Source organism: Lactuca serriola, chromosome 4 (genome assembly GCF_051521515.1).
Source record: "Lactuca serriola cultivar US96UC23 chromosome 4, Lser_US96UC23_V15, whole genome shotgun sequence".
In the NCBI taxonomy this organism is placed as follows: domain Eukaryota; kingdom Viridiplantae; phylum Streptophyta; class Magnoliopsida; order Asterales; family Asteraceae; genus Lactuca; species Lactuca serriola.
The window spans coordinates 302,724,153-302,741,604 of record NC_136411.1 but is presented as its reverse complement, the minus strand read 5'-3'; the positions used below and the strand labels follow the sequence as shown (position 1 = coordinate 302,741,604).

Here is a 17,452-nt window from a genome sequence, read left to right as displayed (position 1 = left end):
TTTCTATAACAAAATGCATACTAATTTTGCAATGAATAACCTTTGTATTATAGCTTGCATATCTATAAATCAAGCAAAACATATTTTCCAATTTAATTCATTTTCTCATGATTCTTAACAGGCGAAGATGCTCAAAGTTAACAAACCTAGAGTTCATCTTTTCTGCTTAGATGGTTGGTCTAGACTCTAGATGATTCAAGCAATATATTGTAGTATTGTACTTTAACCTTTTTCGTTTTTAGTATAACATACTTTAGACACCTTAAAAAATATACACAAATTATCTTGTTTTTGGATCGTGCTTAGCACGGACCTCAAAGTTTTCTAGTGTATATATATATATACTAGAAATTTTGTATCATATCTGCATTGTAATCACCCAAATTTTTTAAAATTCAACCTTATAACTTGATTGTTTCCAAAATCTTTGGACTTTTACCATTATCTTCCTTCAAATGATGTCTTTCTACGGAGACCTCCTGGTGGGCTTCATATACTGCCGTTACAAATCAAATGGTGTAGGAGGAATATAATGGTAAATGTTTAAAAATCTTGGAAGTAAATCAAGTTAAGGGTTGAAGTTTAAGAACCTTAGACGATTGCAATGCAAATATAATGCAAAACAATGTAGTATAATGTAGTTAAGTATCTAAGCTTATATAAGGTTGTTAGGTATATTCACTTTACCTTATATATATATATATATATATATATATATAAAGCTAGGAATAGTAAAGTTGAAAGTGTGAGGTTGCAATTCTATTTTCTTTTACAGTAATTTTATGTCATTATGTAGGTAGTTTGTGTACAGGTGGCCTCACCGTTTTATCTACCAATCAGGCTTCATTTCTGGCTTTATCAACAGTAGATAACATCCCCATTCCAGTGTTTCCAGGATCACCGACTCAGGGTTCGCCGATTCATCATTTCAGAAACGTCTCCATTTCCTGTTTCTCCCTTGCAACGTCTTCTTCAACATCTCTGGGAATCCTTCGTTCTCAAAACCTTTCACCAACACAAACAGTTCCTCCATATTATTTCTCACCATACACATCACTGTCACCGCTATTACTCTCCAATCAAAAGGTTACAGAACTGTGGATTATCCACCGACAGTCTCTCCTCTATCTTCTTCTAATTCCTCCACTTCCCGCCGCTTCTCCAAAACCCTTTGATCTCTATCTGAACTCATTGGCATCCTTTCTATCACTAACCATCACCGTGGTACCAAATCGACTACCTATCTATTCACTTAGAGGTTGATGTCTGCCTTCCCATGGATTTCCAGGGCAAAATCATAGAGGTGCTTCCATGGCGAAGGGTGGTTCGTCTCTGTACCAATCTACCTCTTTCCTTCGTTCTTTGATTTTCATATTTCCGTTGCTATCAGTGGTGTCGGCTACCACCGTCGACTGCTACCGACACTAAGAAGCCGACCAAACCTAAAGCCTAACCATCACAGCTTGCTTTTGATTACTCGATTTCTTTTTTCGTTTCTGCAGACAAAGATGGGTGAAGACATATCTGGAGGAGACGAAATGAGGATTAGCAAAGTAACATTTCTATCTCTCAGTTACTTATTACATATGAAAAATCATAATCTAATTTTCTTTTTATATCCTATATCCAGTTGTCGTTTACTTCTAGGTGAGGTAGATGATGTATTATACTATTACAACAAATGCTTGGAGTCTGAGGAAATCATTTGTTTGGATAGGAGAATGACAATTGAAGCTGTGGATGGCCTGCAAAAGGCACAGATAACTAACCACCTTTGATGCAGGTTTTCGCATTTGCGACATTTAAACTAAATCACCAATTTGCCCTTGGCAGAAAGTGTCTGGTTATTTAAAGCTCTGCAGAGGGAACTATCAATAGGCTCTTATTCATAGAAATTACTTAACATGAAAGGAGGGGCTCTTCTTGTGTTATGTGATGCTCTACATGTAACATGAGTAACTAAGAATTGAGAATGTGGGCCCCATGAGTCATTAGTTCATTTAGCTGTTACCATACGTGATGCCTTCAGAGAAAATATGGAAGAGGTCGGTGTATCAGCTGCTGTTGAGGTTTATTTTTTCTTCATACTTTCTTATCTCAATAACGTATGAAAACAGATGAAGTACCCCTTAATAACGTAAACGTTCAAAATGATGTTATATATATGCTTGTGCCCACAACCTGTTTGAAGAAATGTCTTTTTTTTGTTCATCCGTCTGTATGGAAACTATTTGTTCCTGTTGAATTGGGATTGAATGACAACATCATCCCCAGAAGAAACCACCAGTAAAATAAATAACACAATCTATTTTTCCCATACTTTAGTCACTAATAAGGGTATTTGTGTCTTTTGACAGGTGGTGAAGTTTTAATAAGAAAAAGGGTAAAAAGAAGATATAGGTAGATGATTACCCTAATTCTTTTTTGGCAGAAAGATTTTTCGAAATACGCTGCGTAAATAATAGAAGGATTGAAAATAAACCAGTAAATGTAAAAATGAAAGTACAGAGGTTTGATTCTTCTAATGGTTATTTGTTTTCCGTTGTTCGATTTTTCAGAATCTCTTATTCAACCTAGACAGAGGCGCTGATCGTATGACAATAACATTGGTTTTTACTTGACTTGCAATCTACAAGCAAAGCCAGTCGACTTTACCCTTTAAACATTTTAACCCCCGAATAATCAATAAACTATGTAGTCGACGTACACTCCTTTTGGAAATGGTTTAATCGAAATCCGACCCCGCAACACGGTGTCACCTTTCTAGTTTTTATAAAAAATCTATAACAAATTTATTAAAATAGAAAAAAAGGATAAAAAGATAAAAAAAAATAGTGAGTAGATATTTGATGGAATGAAGTGTTAGTGGAATAGTGCACCAGAAAACACATCAAACACAACTGAAAACGATGTCGATACGGTCGAAACTATTTCAAGAACATTGGCGGTTAATTTCAGTTTCGGTGATCGGAATTGTGGCGAAGTGCTTGAGAAACATAGCAAAGTCAAGATTATTATCAAAGATTTAAAAAAAAGGTAATCATCTATTTGAAATCGCACATCCAAACACGCTAAGAATTCCGATCTAGCAAAATAAACAAAATAAAATTCACCTTTTACTGTTATCAATGATTCCACGAGTTGAAATTTTATCCAAACTAGTGAAGAGGCCCGTGTGTTGCATGGGTCATATTTTTTTTTTGGTTGATGTTTCGTGGAAGTAGATGTTGCAATCATTAGCAGTTTATGGTAGGTATGAACAAATGAAAATACAAGCTATCATGGACAACACGTTGCTATTTTCGGTAAAACAAAATGCAAGTATGTTACTATTACATGAGGGTAAGAGAGTTAGGATTTTTTTTACCTGAAACACACATAAACCACTAGTTTTTAGGTGATAATTGCATGTTTTGCAATCTATTCAATAAGAATCAAAGAAAATAGGTGGCATCTTGGCTTATACACCATTAACTAAGTTATCATGACATGAATCACTACCATTAGAACCGTAACGACTTCTTTTTGAAAAATGAATCCGTGGAAGTTGTATGTTTATGATCCATTAAAAAAAAAGCAATCTCACAGTAAAGTCTAACTCAAAGAGTACAAAATTCAAGGGTATTTGATTAAAAGTATTGTTCAAGTGATTAAAAAGTCATAATAGTACCCGACTTTCATGAAGTTGAAGTTCAAGCGCAACCTCTCTTCTGTATCTTCCGCAATAACTTCCTCTAAAAGCGACAAAAAGCAAATTTTTAGGGCTAATGCTATAAAACGGAACAAAAGCAAATTCAAGGGTACGCTTGATATCATTTTTTTTTTTTTTTTGTAATTTATGCAAAAAATACCTTTGCATTTGGAAATATTCCTCTTAGAATTATTTCCAGAATTACAACTATTGCTCAAAAGTAATATATATCATCATGCTACTATTCCTTAATTTCACCTCTCAAAAGTCTTCCTTGCAACAAAAAAGTGTGTTATGACTCCGAATTTTCAACTTTTACTAATGATGTCATAAAAACTGCAAAATGTTCCCAAAATTCATCCCCATGTTTAACAAAAGCAGATGGCAATTAGCGAAAAATATTTTTGTAATAAAATATCAAATCTCAAATTTAGAAAAACTCTACTTTTTTCGCCTTTTACTGAAAACCCATTATACAATTTGTTTTTAAAGAAAAGTTATTGAATATTTTTTTTGTTTATTTACGCCATTATCTGTTAAAATAAGTTACTATGTTACATATGTTTATTAGTAAACAAATTAGATGTGTTGAAAATAGTCTCTCAACAAAACATTCCAACCCAAAACATCCTAACACAGGCCAAAACAATCCGGTAGTAGTCATGATATATTACAACAATTCACCAAATATGATTATTTTAGCTACTATACTTAACATGAAAGTTCAAAATATTGACGTCCCTCACTCAAAAATTATAAACCACTAAAAAGTTCAATGTAATAATTATGAGTAACTATATTTCAACAATAATGTCACAAAGATAAGGTAGAAAATGTTGAAAATATATAATGTCAAAGATGCTTATTCTATTTAAACTCAGGCAAATAAGTTTGATGCTAAAGACTTCATTTGCCTACAAAAGTTATAACTTATTTTTTTGTGAATTATAAGGGAAAATGAACAGGTAAATGATACAACCCTACTGAAATTGGATTGCCATAATGCAGAGCAATGTTCCAATTTCTTTCAGAGTAATGATTTAACTTGTTTATAAATTAGCACTGCATAAATATGCAAAACCAACAAAAATCAATTCTGTATGTTGTTATATTGCAATATTAGATGATAGGAACTTAATTTTGACATGATATCATAGCTATAGTTTTTTGTTAAAAAAGGCATAACCAAAATAATAGGTGTATAGTATGCAAACTCATAATCCAACAAATTTAAGGTCATTAGAAAGGTAAACCTCCATGTTTATTGTGCCCACACACATCCTTGATCCTTCAGTGTATGTATAGTTTTTACATGACCTTTATTTACACAAAATTATTTACACACAAAAAAATTATATAATTAAATATAGATCATTATCGCCATGATTTTTATAATAAGATACTAACTTTCAGAACTTCGTACTCCTTACCCTTAAGATCAAGCCAAATTATGCCTATATACCTGAACATAACAGAACCGCTTACACTTCCCCTCTCAAACGTCAAGAGATCTTGATCTCTGTAGAAAATTAATTAAAACATATGTTAATGGTTATCAATAAGAAACTCCCCACATTTGACTTCTACACCAAAAGTTACGTTTCCATTTAACAAAATTTGCCACTCATTTTTAAATAGTTAGAAAGAATAAAAAACCAACCAACTTTGACTAAATAAATCCTCCACCCTAGCCTTTAAATCCATTCATGAATCAAGAAAATCACTAGTGGTCGAGTAATGATAAATCAAACGAAAAGGAAGAAAATGTAATACTAACCATATCAAAGTTATGAATAAAACAAACATCTTTTTTCTAATAGAATGAACAATTATATATTTTATCTTAGTTTGAACAAAAGAATATCGTTGTGTTGTGATGATCAATAAAAGTATCAAATCCTTATGATTACACAGCAATTTACTCACAAAAGTAAACTGTACAGAAACTGTAAATATTTATACCAAGTCAAACTGCATCTTACTTTTTTTAGTCGATATCCCCGCTAAAAAAGAGTAAGAAACCAAGTGGAAATACAGAGACGTGCTTGAAAGTTGAAACTCAGCCCACTTCCATTTATCTCCCTGACAAAAATGGTAAATATATATGGTAAATATTTTTCACAACCGTTATGCCTTAATACATAACTCGTAATTAAACTGTTATAATTAAGTGAAAGACACATGCAACTAGAAATGCGATCTGATAAGTAAATTTACATTCCTTGACCAAACAAGTGGTCTGGCTTTCTCCACAGAAGTCCAAAAGTCTTCCAGCCACACCCATCGCCATCTCACATTATCTTCTATCTTCTTAATCTGCTTACGATGATCATCCAGATTCATCTCATCCAAATTTCTTCGCAATCATTTTAACTTTGGTTAACAAAGATTTGATTTTTATCAGGATCCTTCAATCATACCTTCAATGGCGTCTTCTTCAACTTCATCCATTCACAAGATCTTTAAGTATGATGTATTTTTGAGTTTCAGGGGCGAAGACACTCGTACGAACTTCGTTGACCATCTTTATCATGCTCTTAAGCAAAAAGGCATTCATACTTACAAGGATGACGAAGAAATCAAAAAAGGGGAAAACATCAGTGATGAGCTCATCGGATCCATTGAAGACTCCAAATTCTACATCATTGTTTTCTCCAAGAGATATGCCTCTTCATCTTGGTGCTTGAATGAACTTGTTAAGATAATGGAGTGTCAGAAGACGAACGAGCATACCGCTTACCCTGTTTTCTATGATGTGGAGCCTTCGGAAGTCCGCAAACAAGAGGGGGCAGTGGCAGACGCCTTTGACAACCTTAAAAATAAAGAGGCTGCTGGAATATGGAGAGAGGCTCTCAAAGAAGCAGCGGATCTGGCTGGGTGGGAGTTGAAGAACACTGCTGACGGGTAATTCCTTCATTAGATCTCTGCAATATTTTGAATCTTTTTGATCTAGTGTATAACCTGGAGTCCTGGATATAAATGGCTCGTATATGGCATCTTAGATTGTCAAATTTTAATACGTTATTTTTCATATGTTAATTATAGATCTGAAAATGACTGGTCATATGGGATTTTTGAGTAAGCTAACTGAATCTTCTTTAAAATGTAGGCATGAAGCTAAATTCATCCGAAAAATAGTTGAGGTGGTTTCACTAGAGTTACGTTCCATTAGTTTCAACATTGATGAAAAGCTAGTCGGAATGGAGACCCGGATCAAAGATCTTGTACCATCCTTAGAGATTGGTTGTGACGATGTGCGCATGATCGGGATCAAGGGCATGGGAGGTGGTGGAAAGACAACTTTAGCAAGAGCTGTTTTTGATCACATATCCTTTCATTTTGAAGGTACAAGCTTCGTTGAAAATGTCAGGGAAAAAGATTCTTTGTCCGGTTTAACGCAGTTACAAAATCAAGTCCTTTCAGATGTCTTAAATGATAAAGACATCAAAGTAAGTGGTGTTTATGAAGGGAAACACATGATGAAGAGGAGGATGCCAAATAGGAAGGGTCTTGTTGTTCTAGATGATGTTGATCATATAAACCAACTTGAGGCGTTAGCAGGTGATCCTAACTGGTTTAAGGCGGGAAGTGTAATTATCATTACAACAAGAGATGAGCAAGTGCTGGTAGCGCACCGAGTGAAGTTCATTCATGATGTCAATCTGCTATCATATGAGGAGGCAATTTGCCTCTTCAGTAGGTTTGCATTTGGGAGAGATATTCCAATTCAAGGGTATGAAGAGCTATCAAGACAAGTTGTACATTACGCGGCTGGTCTTCCCTTGACGATTAAGGTTTTGGGTTCGTTTCTTTGTGGAAAAGATGAGCTTGAATGGATAGATGCCCTAGAAAGACTAAAAACGATTCCGGAAACACAAACTTTGAAAAAGTTGGAAATAAGCTATATATCTCTAGAGGAGGATTACAAGGAAATGTTTCTAGATGTTGCATGCTTCATGAAAGGTTGTCCGAAAGATATTGCAATCAAAGCGCTTGAATGTTGTGGGTTTCATGCTAGAAATGGTTTAAGAGTTCTTCAGCAAAAATCTCTTATAACTATTTATAAGAACTATGATTATGATCACCTAGGCATGCATGACCATATTGAAGAAATGGGCAGGAATATTGTTCGTCGTGGGCACCCGGATGAGCCTCACAATCATACCCGATTGTGGATTAAAGATGAAATTGAAGAGATATTAGCTAATGATTTGGTAAGGATAATGTGTACTTATATTTGGTAAAAAAAAACAACAACACATTTATAGTTATTATGACACAAGTTTCATGGTGACTTCTTTTGGATTGCAGGGTACTAAAGCAACAAGATGTATACAATTCTTCTCTATGAGTTTCAATACTCATTTTTCTATAAAAGGTCTGAGAAAGATGAAGGAACTTAGATTTCTTTTTGTTGATGGACATTATTCCTGTGATTTGGAGTTTAGTATGGCCGGCTCAGGCTTCCCAAATGCTCTACGATATGTGGTTTGGACCAATTACCCTTTTAGTTCTTTACCCACAACGTTTCAAGCAAATAATCTTGCTGCACTTCAAATGCATGAGAGCAGAATTGTACAACTTTGGGAAGGTGGAGAAAGTAAGGTAAAATTATGGTTGATCGATTGATCTGTATGGTTCATTATATAATGTTATACATACATTATTTTGTTATTACACCAATATTCATTTTGTTTTTTTTAGGTCTTTAAGAAGCTCAGATTTCTTGACCTCAGTTATTCAATGTTGAGTACCATTGACCTTGGGCTTACTCCAAATCTCGAGACGTTGACTCTTCATCAATGCAATGATTTAATAGAATTTCATATGACCGCTGGATGTTTAAAGCTCACCTCTGTCGACATTAAAGGTTCAAGGTTGAGTGCCCTTGACCTTCGGCTGGCTCCAAATCTTGAAAAGTTGCTTCTTTATGAATGCAATGATTTGGAAAAACTTCACGTGGCCAATGAATGTCAAAAGCTCACCAAACTCAAAATTAGTCATTCAAAATTGAGGACCCTTGACCTTGGGATGACTCCAAATCTCAAGAAGTTACATCTCAATGACTGTCATAAATTGGTAGAACTTCACACTCCCATTGGATGTCTAAACAAGCTTGTCCATGTAGACTTAAGTGGTTGTTTGAGTTTTAGCTCTTTTTTCTTTCACAAATATGAATATACTTCTTGTAGTGTGGATGAATCACTTGAGGTTGGTCCTTCAGCTGAATTACAGCTGATTGCAGAGACCATAGAAAGATGCCCGCTTCACCCTGACAATAACTTACCAAAGTTTCGGTTTAAGTGTTTTTATGAAGAATATCGAACCTCATTTACTAGAAATCTTGAGATGCTTCTTTCTGTAGGTATATGTGCTTGCACAAACCTTGAGACATTTTCACAAAGCATTTGGGGGTTACGACATTTAAGAAAGCTTGAACTCAAAGGCAGTTTTCTAGAGACGGTCAAGGATCTTGATCAGTTAGATTGTCTGGAGGAGCTAATTTTGTCATCTACAACAATTAAACATCTTCCAGATAGCATTTGTATGTTGAAACATTTGAAATCTCTTCAACTTATAGATTGTCTGCTACTTGAGAGGTTACCTGAGGATCTTGACCGATTAGAATGTTTAGAGGACCTAACTTTGTCATCTACAACAATTAAACATCTTCCGGATAGCATTTGTATGTTGAAACATCTGGAATCTCTCAGACTTGAATTCTGTTGGCTTCTTGAAAAGTTACCTGAGGGTATTGGCGAATTAGAAAGTTTAGGGATGCTCACTTTGTCATCTGCGAAGATTAAGCATCTACCCGACAGCATTTGTATGTTGAAACGTTTAACTTTTCTCAAACTTGATAATTGTTTCTTTCTTGAAAAGTTACCTGAGGAACTTGGACGTTTAGAACATTTAGAATACTTACATGTACGAGGTACAAGCATAATTCATCTTCCACAGAGCATTCTTTTGGTAAAAGGTCTGTGGTTCATCGGGTCGAGGGAGCTTCTTGAGTCGTGTGGGTTTACATCAGAGATACATGGCTCATTATCTGACTGCTACGTACAGCTGTCAACAGGAGAAGTGTCCAGGGATAAATTTTTTGAAGCATTATTCTTTTGTAACAGGTACTTTCTGTGTTCTTTATTGATCATGTCACACTGATTTAAATAATAAAATTGATATGACGGTAACTAAATTTCACCCACAAATCAAAATTAATAATTAAAAGAAAATAAAGTACTATACATGTAGACAATGTTCGTCTTAATTTGTTCTCTTCTCTTGACTTTTTCTCTTAAAAAGCTAAATTCAATGATTTTTGCAGAAAAAAGACGCTGAAAACGTTGATTAAGCTAAATTTCAAGGGACTTTGTGGTGGGGATTCCTGTTGATTGAAGCATTGTTACTAGTTGAAATCAATGTGAGACTTCTTCAAAAGAAGAAACACATAGTGCACAATGAGAATGAGTTGGAAGTGATCTCCATTAGAACCATGGCTCAAGAGATGTTAGGTTGGGACTTTCCAAATGTCATTTGAACTGCAAGATTTTGATAATAAATTCGTTCCATTCTTTATTTAATGGAAAAATCAAAAATTGATCGTAGGTCTTGTTTGTAACTTTGTTTTTAGACTTAAAGCTTAATGCTTTGTATTTTGAAATATTATTTTAGCTTACCACTCTGATTTTTCATGGATCAACCCAAACCGTATCCTGATTAACAATAAGATTGTAGTTTTGAAAGTTATGAATAATCTCATATGTGTGTTGATTGCAACCTTAATTGTTTGTGAATAGAGTTTTGATAGGTTTCAGGTTAAAAGTTGCCATACAATCTGTAGAAAGTTGTTACAATAGGAAAAATGTTCTGCTATGTAGAGTGCACATAATGCAGGCACCCACAACATGATGATTTTGAGAAGCTCTGGAGGCCCAAAAAAGTCATTTCACAAAGAACTATTGTACTTTCTCTGTTTTCAAGCTGAATTGACATGGTGGTCTTTTTGGTCTTGTTGTAGATGGTAATAATTATTTTTTAGCCAAAAACCCAAAAATTAAGTTAAGTGGTCAGTCTCTCGACTTTGGAAAAGGTTGATATGATGGGTCTCTACTCTCTACTAATCCAGTGACTTATAATAGAAAAAGGAAATTTTCCACATTAACTTTCTTCATGTTATTTTATAGAGGGACAAGTTTATTGTTGTGTGTATGCTGCTAATAGAATTGGACATGAAACATAACACACTTTTCTTTATGAACTAAATTTTTTTTTTGGAACTAATCATGGGTAGTGATGGTATGTTAACTTTGTTTTTTTCTTGTTCCCATGTTGAAATCTATCTAGTGTTCCATTTGCTATATCAATCAAAGTATAATGTTCTAATAAGAAAAAATTTGAATATTGAAAGTACATTGCTACATTTGGTAGATTTTCAAAGTATTATGCTGTAATAAGAAAATTTTGAAAGTGCATTGCTATAACTGGTAGGAGTTTTACTTATTAGAACCCTATAGTTTGAAAAGGCACTTAAACACATATTAATTCAATCCTTTTAATATCAAGAGTGGATTAAATTCTAAAATCTAGGCGTAAAAAAACAGCTTTTAAACAGGTTTAATAAGAGGTCTTAACAACCATTGATGCTTGTTCCTTTTGATTTTGGTCCTCCATATACAATGTAAATGAAATCACTAATAGCTGCAAAATGAAATATAGAAAGTTTCAACTAGGAGCACCACTAAACACCCACACCCTATTTTCTCTATTCGGACATTGGAGGAGATTATATCTCAACACGCGTACCTTATTTCAGTCTGCCCTAGAAAGGGTAAACGATAGAAATAGAGAAAAAGATCATCAGTATTAAGACAAATTACCTAATTAGTCAACAGGCGGAATGAATCGTTAGGGGAGGGTTCATACCCATCTAACGTCTCAATCGAATTATGTCCCTTGCGGCCCCTGTGAAATCAAAAGCGTTACAAACACTGAATAAAGAACTAGGAAGAATCACAACACATAATGCTTCAAGCTTACCTCCCAAATTCGGCCATTAACCCCGTGTAAAACCATATATTTTGATTCGAGAGAGAGTTGAGGTTTTGAACATGAAATTAAATTTAAAGAGTAGAGAGATATTTAGCCATTGCGCGTAAAATAGATCATCAGATTATATAGACTTAAAGGGTGTTTAGCAAAGCTTATTTATTTAAAAAGCTTCCAACTTTTTGACTTATTAAACCCCTTAGGGAGAACATTGTATTAACACCAATATACATGAATTACAATATGTTACAAAAGAGACCCCTATATTTACATAAATGAATAAAAAGAGATATAAGTATAAGATTAAATTACAGAAATGGTCCTTGTGTTTTTGTCAAATTCTCAGTTTTTGTCCCTAAGTTTAAAATTTGATCGGTTACATCCTTATGGTTTGTGGAAATTAAACTGTAGGTCTTTGGTCCATATAAAAAGACCAAATTACCCTTTCTTTCTTTTTTCTTTTACTTTTACTAATTTATTTTATATATATATATATATATATATATATATATATATATATATATATATATATATATACTAGTAGGGTACCCGCGCGATGCGGCGGCGCCAGCTAGTTCCTTTCGGTAGATAGTTTTCATACGGCGATTAATTTCTTTTTCGTGTCAAATAGTTCGTTTAAGCATTCTGATGGATTGCTTATTCGACGATTAGTTTTCTTCTGGTATGATGTTTTAGGATAAAGGAAAAGTGTTGGTAGTTATTTACCTAAAACTACTACTTTGTAGTTCACAGAGTTCTAATAATTATGACTAATCTATAAGTACTAATAGAGATCTAAGTTGTAGTGTTTCTAGCTTTATATAATGAAAAATGGTTAGTAAGTTATGAAATTTCCTATGAAATTTGTAGACATGTCTCTACCTTTTGTTTTTTTGTTTCTTGTTTATTTTAATCAATAAATCTAATTTACTCCTAAGCTAAGACGTAATTCTATCAGTATGTTCACGACGGGACATGAACCCTGACCTCAATGAGAGAAGACACCACTTGCTACCGCTAGGCAAAAAGTTTTTTAAATTTCTTCTTGAAAACCTAGTATACTCATTAGTTTCTTTTTAGACTAATTACTCTATTTTTTTTATTCCTTTTATCTACTTTAAATATAATATAACAAATGAAAATATGTTAAGTAACGACATCCTACAAACAAAATTTTAATATTAAGTAACTAAATGCTACAAACAAAATATTAATATGTTAAAAATATATAACTTTTAAATAATTTTTTATGCTTTTTACCCAACAATATATAAAAGTTAAAAAAATCTTTAACATCTTATTCATGAATAATCTAAGAGTCGAAAACTATAAATCAAAATTATGACTAATATATAGATATTATAACTAATATTTTAAACTTTCTTTAAACAACCTAACACCTATATTATATCCGGTGGTCCAATATTTTATTAAAGTTTGTGAAAAATAAAACTTTATTTTTTTAAATGGTTAATTGATATATTGTTAATCTTTTGAAAAAAAATTAAATTGATATTTTTATCTATTCATTTAACTTTCGTTTTCATATGCCGTTGAAACAAATGTTTATTTATATATAAACAGATCTAAACTTACTATGTTAAAATGGCCAAGTTATAATCAAAATATTAAAAATTTCATATTATTCTAAAAAATCATAAATCATGGATGATTTTTGGATTTACCTAAATATAAAATAATGTTTTTTTGATTATTGATACTTTTTACTTTGTATCATATCTCATCTTACACTATATTATAATAACTATTTTTTTATGGGCTATATTATTTTAGATCAAACTAATTAATAACACAATAATAAAACTGGTTTACAAGAATGAGCATAAATGTTCTCTTTCTCTCAATCATCTTCATCTGCTGTTTTTTTCTATATCATTCTTTCTACTTTCTTAATTAACTTGTGTAAAATATAAAACAAAAGATAAATTTTAATCATATATTGACAATCAAGCAAAAGATAATCTATGAACATAGTTGGACATTTGTTGTTGGGTCATAAACACCATTTCATGGCATTTCATAATACCATTCCAATTTACTGGATTTCATTCTACCATTCAACTCAACCAAATAATTTGAAAGCATTTCATTGATTATAATTTTAAGAAACGAAATAATATATTAATCATGTTAGTTTTAAAGTATTAAATTAACTTTTTAAATTGTCTTGTATCAAAATTATTCAATATATTTTTTTAGTTAACTTTTAATCATTTTAATTTATTAAAGTAAACTAACATTAAAAATATTTGAAATCGTTAGTATTTTAAAGATATTCATAATATTTGTTGAATAATATTATTTTTAAAACAAAATATATATTCTATTTAACAGAGAAGTAAAAAAAAAAAAAAAATACGTCTTTATCATACATATACCCTCCTAAATATGGGAAAATGACTTATTAAGGTAACTAACTATTTTAATTGTCCATATATAGGTAATGTTCTTTTTTTTGTACACATTAAGGTAACTAACTTGTTTTGTTTGTTCACATTTAGGTAATATGACCGGCTATCACCTGTTTTTGCTTATGTGGCATCCACCTGGCATTACGTGGCATGGTGCATATATGGGAAAATGACTTATTAAGGTAACTAACTATTTAAATTGTCCATATATAGGTAATGTTCTTTTTTTTATACACATTAAGGTAACTAACTTGTTTTGTTTGTTCACATTTAGGTAATATGACCGACTATCACATGTTTTTGCTTATGTGACATCCACCTGGCATATGACTTGAATACGTTACACCTACGTGGCATGGTGCATATTTTGTCTTCATTCGATTACACTATAACTGTGTCATACGATTCCACCCCTAATTCTAAACCCTAGATCGATCGATGATGGCTTCTTCTTCCTCATCTTATTCTTCAAAATGACAAGATGAATTTCAAGCTGATTATCGATTGCGGTTTACCATCTCGTGTGAAGATTTCAAGAACTCCTGCAACATATTCAACAATATTGATTTACCATCGAGTTTTAACGAACTCTAAATTTTCTTCCATGGTTGTCAGGAGTTCTTGAAATCTTCACACGAGATGGTAAACCGCAATCACATGGATGATCAGCTTGAAATTCATCTTGTTGTTTTGAAGAATAAGATGAGGAAGAAGAAACAAAACAAGTCATATGTCAGGTGGATGCCACGTAGGTGTAACGTATTCAAGTCATATGCCAGGTGGATGTCACATAAGCAAAAACATGTGATAGTCGGTCATATTACCTAAATGTGAACAAACAAAACAAGTTAGTAACCTTAATGTGTATAAAAAAAAAGAACATTACCTATATATGGACAATTGAAATAGTTAGTTACCTTAATAAGTCATTTTCCCATATATGCACCATGCCACGTAATGCCAGGTGGATGCCACATAAGCAAAAACAGGTGATAGCCGGTCATATTACCTAAATGTGAACAAACAAAACAAGTTAGTTACCTTAATATGTACAAAAAAAAGAACATTACCTATATATGGACAATTGAAATAGTTAGTTACCTTAATAAGTCATTTTCCCCCTAAATATTGTAACCCTAAACTAACCAAAGCGGCTTCCAGTAGGGATGAGCATCGGAACCGGGTACCTGCTTTCGGAACCGGAACCGCCTTGGAACTGCCGGTTCCGAAACTGGAACCGCTTAAGCGGTTCCGGTTCCGGTTCCTAAAGTTACGGAACCGCCTTAAGTGGTTCCGGTTCTGGTTCTCATTTTTTAGGAACCGCTACCCGCTGGGTACCCGCCGGAACCGGTATATATATATATATATATATATATATATATATATATATATATATATATATATTAGTATCTAGTATGAATATATGTGTGCGCTATTTTGATCGATTTAGAAAATATTGGTCCGATTTTGTCCGTTTTTGTTCCGAATTTATTCGATTCCGACCGAAATAAATTATAGTTTTATTGAAATTTTTTAATAAAGTTGATGTAACCGGGTTACCCGCTTCTGGAACCGGAACCGCCGGTTCCGGGACTGGTTCCAAAAATTGAAGAACTGCCTAGACCGGTTCCGGTTCTGGTTCTAACTTTCTAAGAACCGCCGGTTCCGGTTCCGGTTCCGGTTCTCGCCAAATGAGGCGGGTACCCGCCTACGCTCATCCCTAGCTTCCAGCACTTCTACCTCAATCACCACTGTCTACCATCTCTTTACCTCTACTCTCCAGGTACAATCTCCTCCTCCACATCTGACGCCACTTCTTCCTCCACCTACACAACAAACTCCAGGGCCACCTTCACCTCTTTCACCTCTATTGCTTCCACTATATACTATACCTCTATCACTACTGAAAGTGTCCCTGCGGCCTCTATAACCGAGGTCGGATATGTCCCTGATCCTTCTCGTTCTACATCCTCGCCTTCATCATTTTTAATTTACAGAATTTAACCAACATCCGAAAATCACTTACATCATAGCGGCGACCTCTTTCTTGTTACCCCTGTGAACCACCTCGTTTCAATCAAGGCAGTTCTAAGTCATATGTGTTCTCCCTAATCCGGATCTGAAAAAAAAAACCCATCAATAATACTTTTATTCATTTTTTTGTTTTTCTTGTAATTTAATTGTAGCCTCATGTTTTTTTTTCTTTTGACGATTTGCAGATTATTTCTTGTTCTGTTTTATATTAAATCTAAGTTCTATTGGTTCTCACATCTTCAGATTTAGAAAATATTCTTTAAACAGTAAGAAAAAAAATTCAAAACATAGAATGTTGAAGATTTTATAAACATCGGTCTGAGGATTCAATTTTGGGGTTTTTTTAGACCTGCAAAGTAGAATTCATGGTTTGAAGGTTTTGGATGAAGGCATCAATTTTTTCATCTTCATTAAAAATACACATACATAAAATATAGAATTCTAAAAATCAATCGGGTGGAGATATTTTTATTTATAACAAAAAAAAATCACCAACCGATAACACAATAAATAAAACAAAATGTTGTCGCTCAATCCAAAAGTTGTACAAAAAGAGTGAATTAGTAGCAATAAATGCAACAAAAGTCTTTATATGTATTATACAGGATATCAAATCACTACAAAATTTGGTTATTACAAAATATGAATACAAAATATTGAAAAATGAAACAAACACTTTGTTAAGATAATCAATAAAAAATATGTATACGTCTGGTATTAAGATGTGCTCTTCATTTCAGATTTGATAGGAGAAAATAGAGACCAATGGTGGTTTCAGAAAGGAGTAAATTACACAAATGGTCCCTATGGTTTAGGGTAATTTGCGCATTTGGTCCCTAATTTATATTTTTAACTCGGAAGGTCCCTATTGTTTGTTTTTGTTACGCGCTTGGTCCCTGTCATACATAAAAAAACTATTGTACCCTTGATTTTTTAATCTATTTAAATAAACAGACCCCCAACCGCACCCCTCTCACCTTACCTTACCCGCCCTATCATTTTTTCCTATTTAAATAATAGTCGTTTTGGGTAAAACAGGGACCAAACGTGTAACAAAAACAAACAATAGGGACCAAACGCGTAACAAAAACAAATAGTAAGGACCTTCCGAGTTAAAAAAATAAGTTAGGGACCAAACGTGCAAATTACCCAAAACCATAGGGACGATTCGTTTAATTTACTCTTCAGAAAGACAAAGATGTGGGTTTATATTATATGTTGAAGAAGCTTATGCCGTTGGATTATA

The 17,452-nt window shown here is 33.2% G+C and overlaps 1 protein-coding gene and 1 long non-coding RNA gene across 3 annotated transcripts; both read left to right on the top strand.

Moving 5' to 3' along the window:
- The first annotated feature begins 815 nt into the window (after nt 1-815).
- On the top strand, nt 816-2,772 carry LOC145097232 (uncharacterized). Of its 2 annotated transcripts, XR_013704285.1 has the most exons (4): nt 816-1,553; nt 1,631-2,069; nt 2,358-2,400; nt 2,559-2,772. It is a non-coding gene; the product is annotated as an uncharacterized LOC145097232 (long non-coding RNA). The 2 variants fall into 2 exon arrangements; XR_013704284.1 differs by lacking the exon at nt 2,559-2,772 and having other exon boundaries at nt 817-1,553; nt 2,358-2,525.
- A 3,186-nt stretch (nt 2,773-5,958) lies between these two features.
- LOC145097230 (TMV resistance protein N-like) lies at nt 5,959-10,394 on the top strand. Its single transcript, XM_079034757.1, has 5 exons — nt 5,959-6,595; nt 6,801-7,905; nt 8,003-8,296; nt 8,396-9,819; nt 10,020-10,394. The coding sequence occupies exons 1-5, from the start codon at nt 6,117-6,119 to the stop codon at nt 10,084-10,086; spliced, it is 3,369 nt and encodes a 1,122-aa protein (XP_078890883.1). The 5' UTR covers nt 5,959-6,116; the 3' UTR covers nt 10,087-10,394.
- The last annotated feature ends 7,058 nt before the right edge of the window (nt 10,395-17,452 follow it).

Bases quoted from the DNA above. Each gene is read 5' to 3' on its own strand.
- LOC145097230 (XM_079034757.1), top strand. From the start codon at position 6,117: ATGGCGTCTTCTTCAACTTCATCCATTCACAAGATCTTTAAGTATGAT. The intron at 6,596-6,800 runs GTAATTCCTTCA...TTTAAAATGTAG, and splicing joins TTGAAGAACACTGCTGACGG to GCATGAAGCTAAATTCATCC. The intron at 9,820-10,019 runs GTACTTTCTGTG...TGATTTTTGCAG, and splicing joins GCATTATTCTTTTGTAACAG to AAAAAAGACGCTGAAAACGT.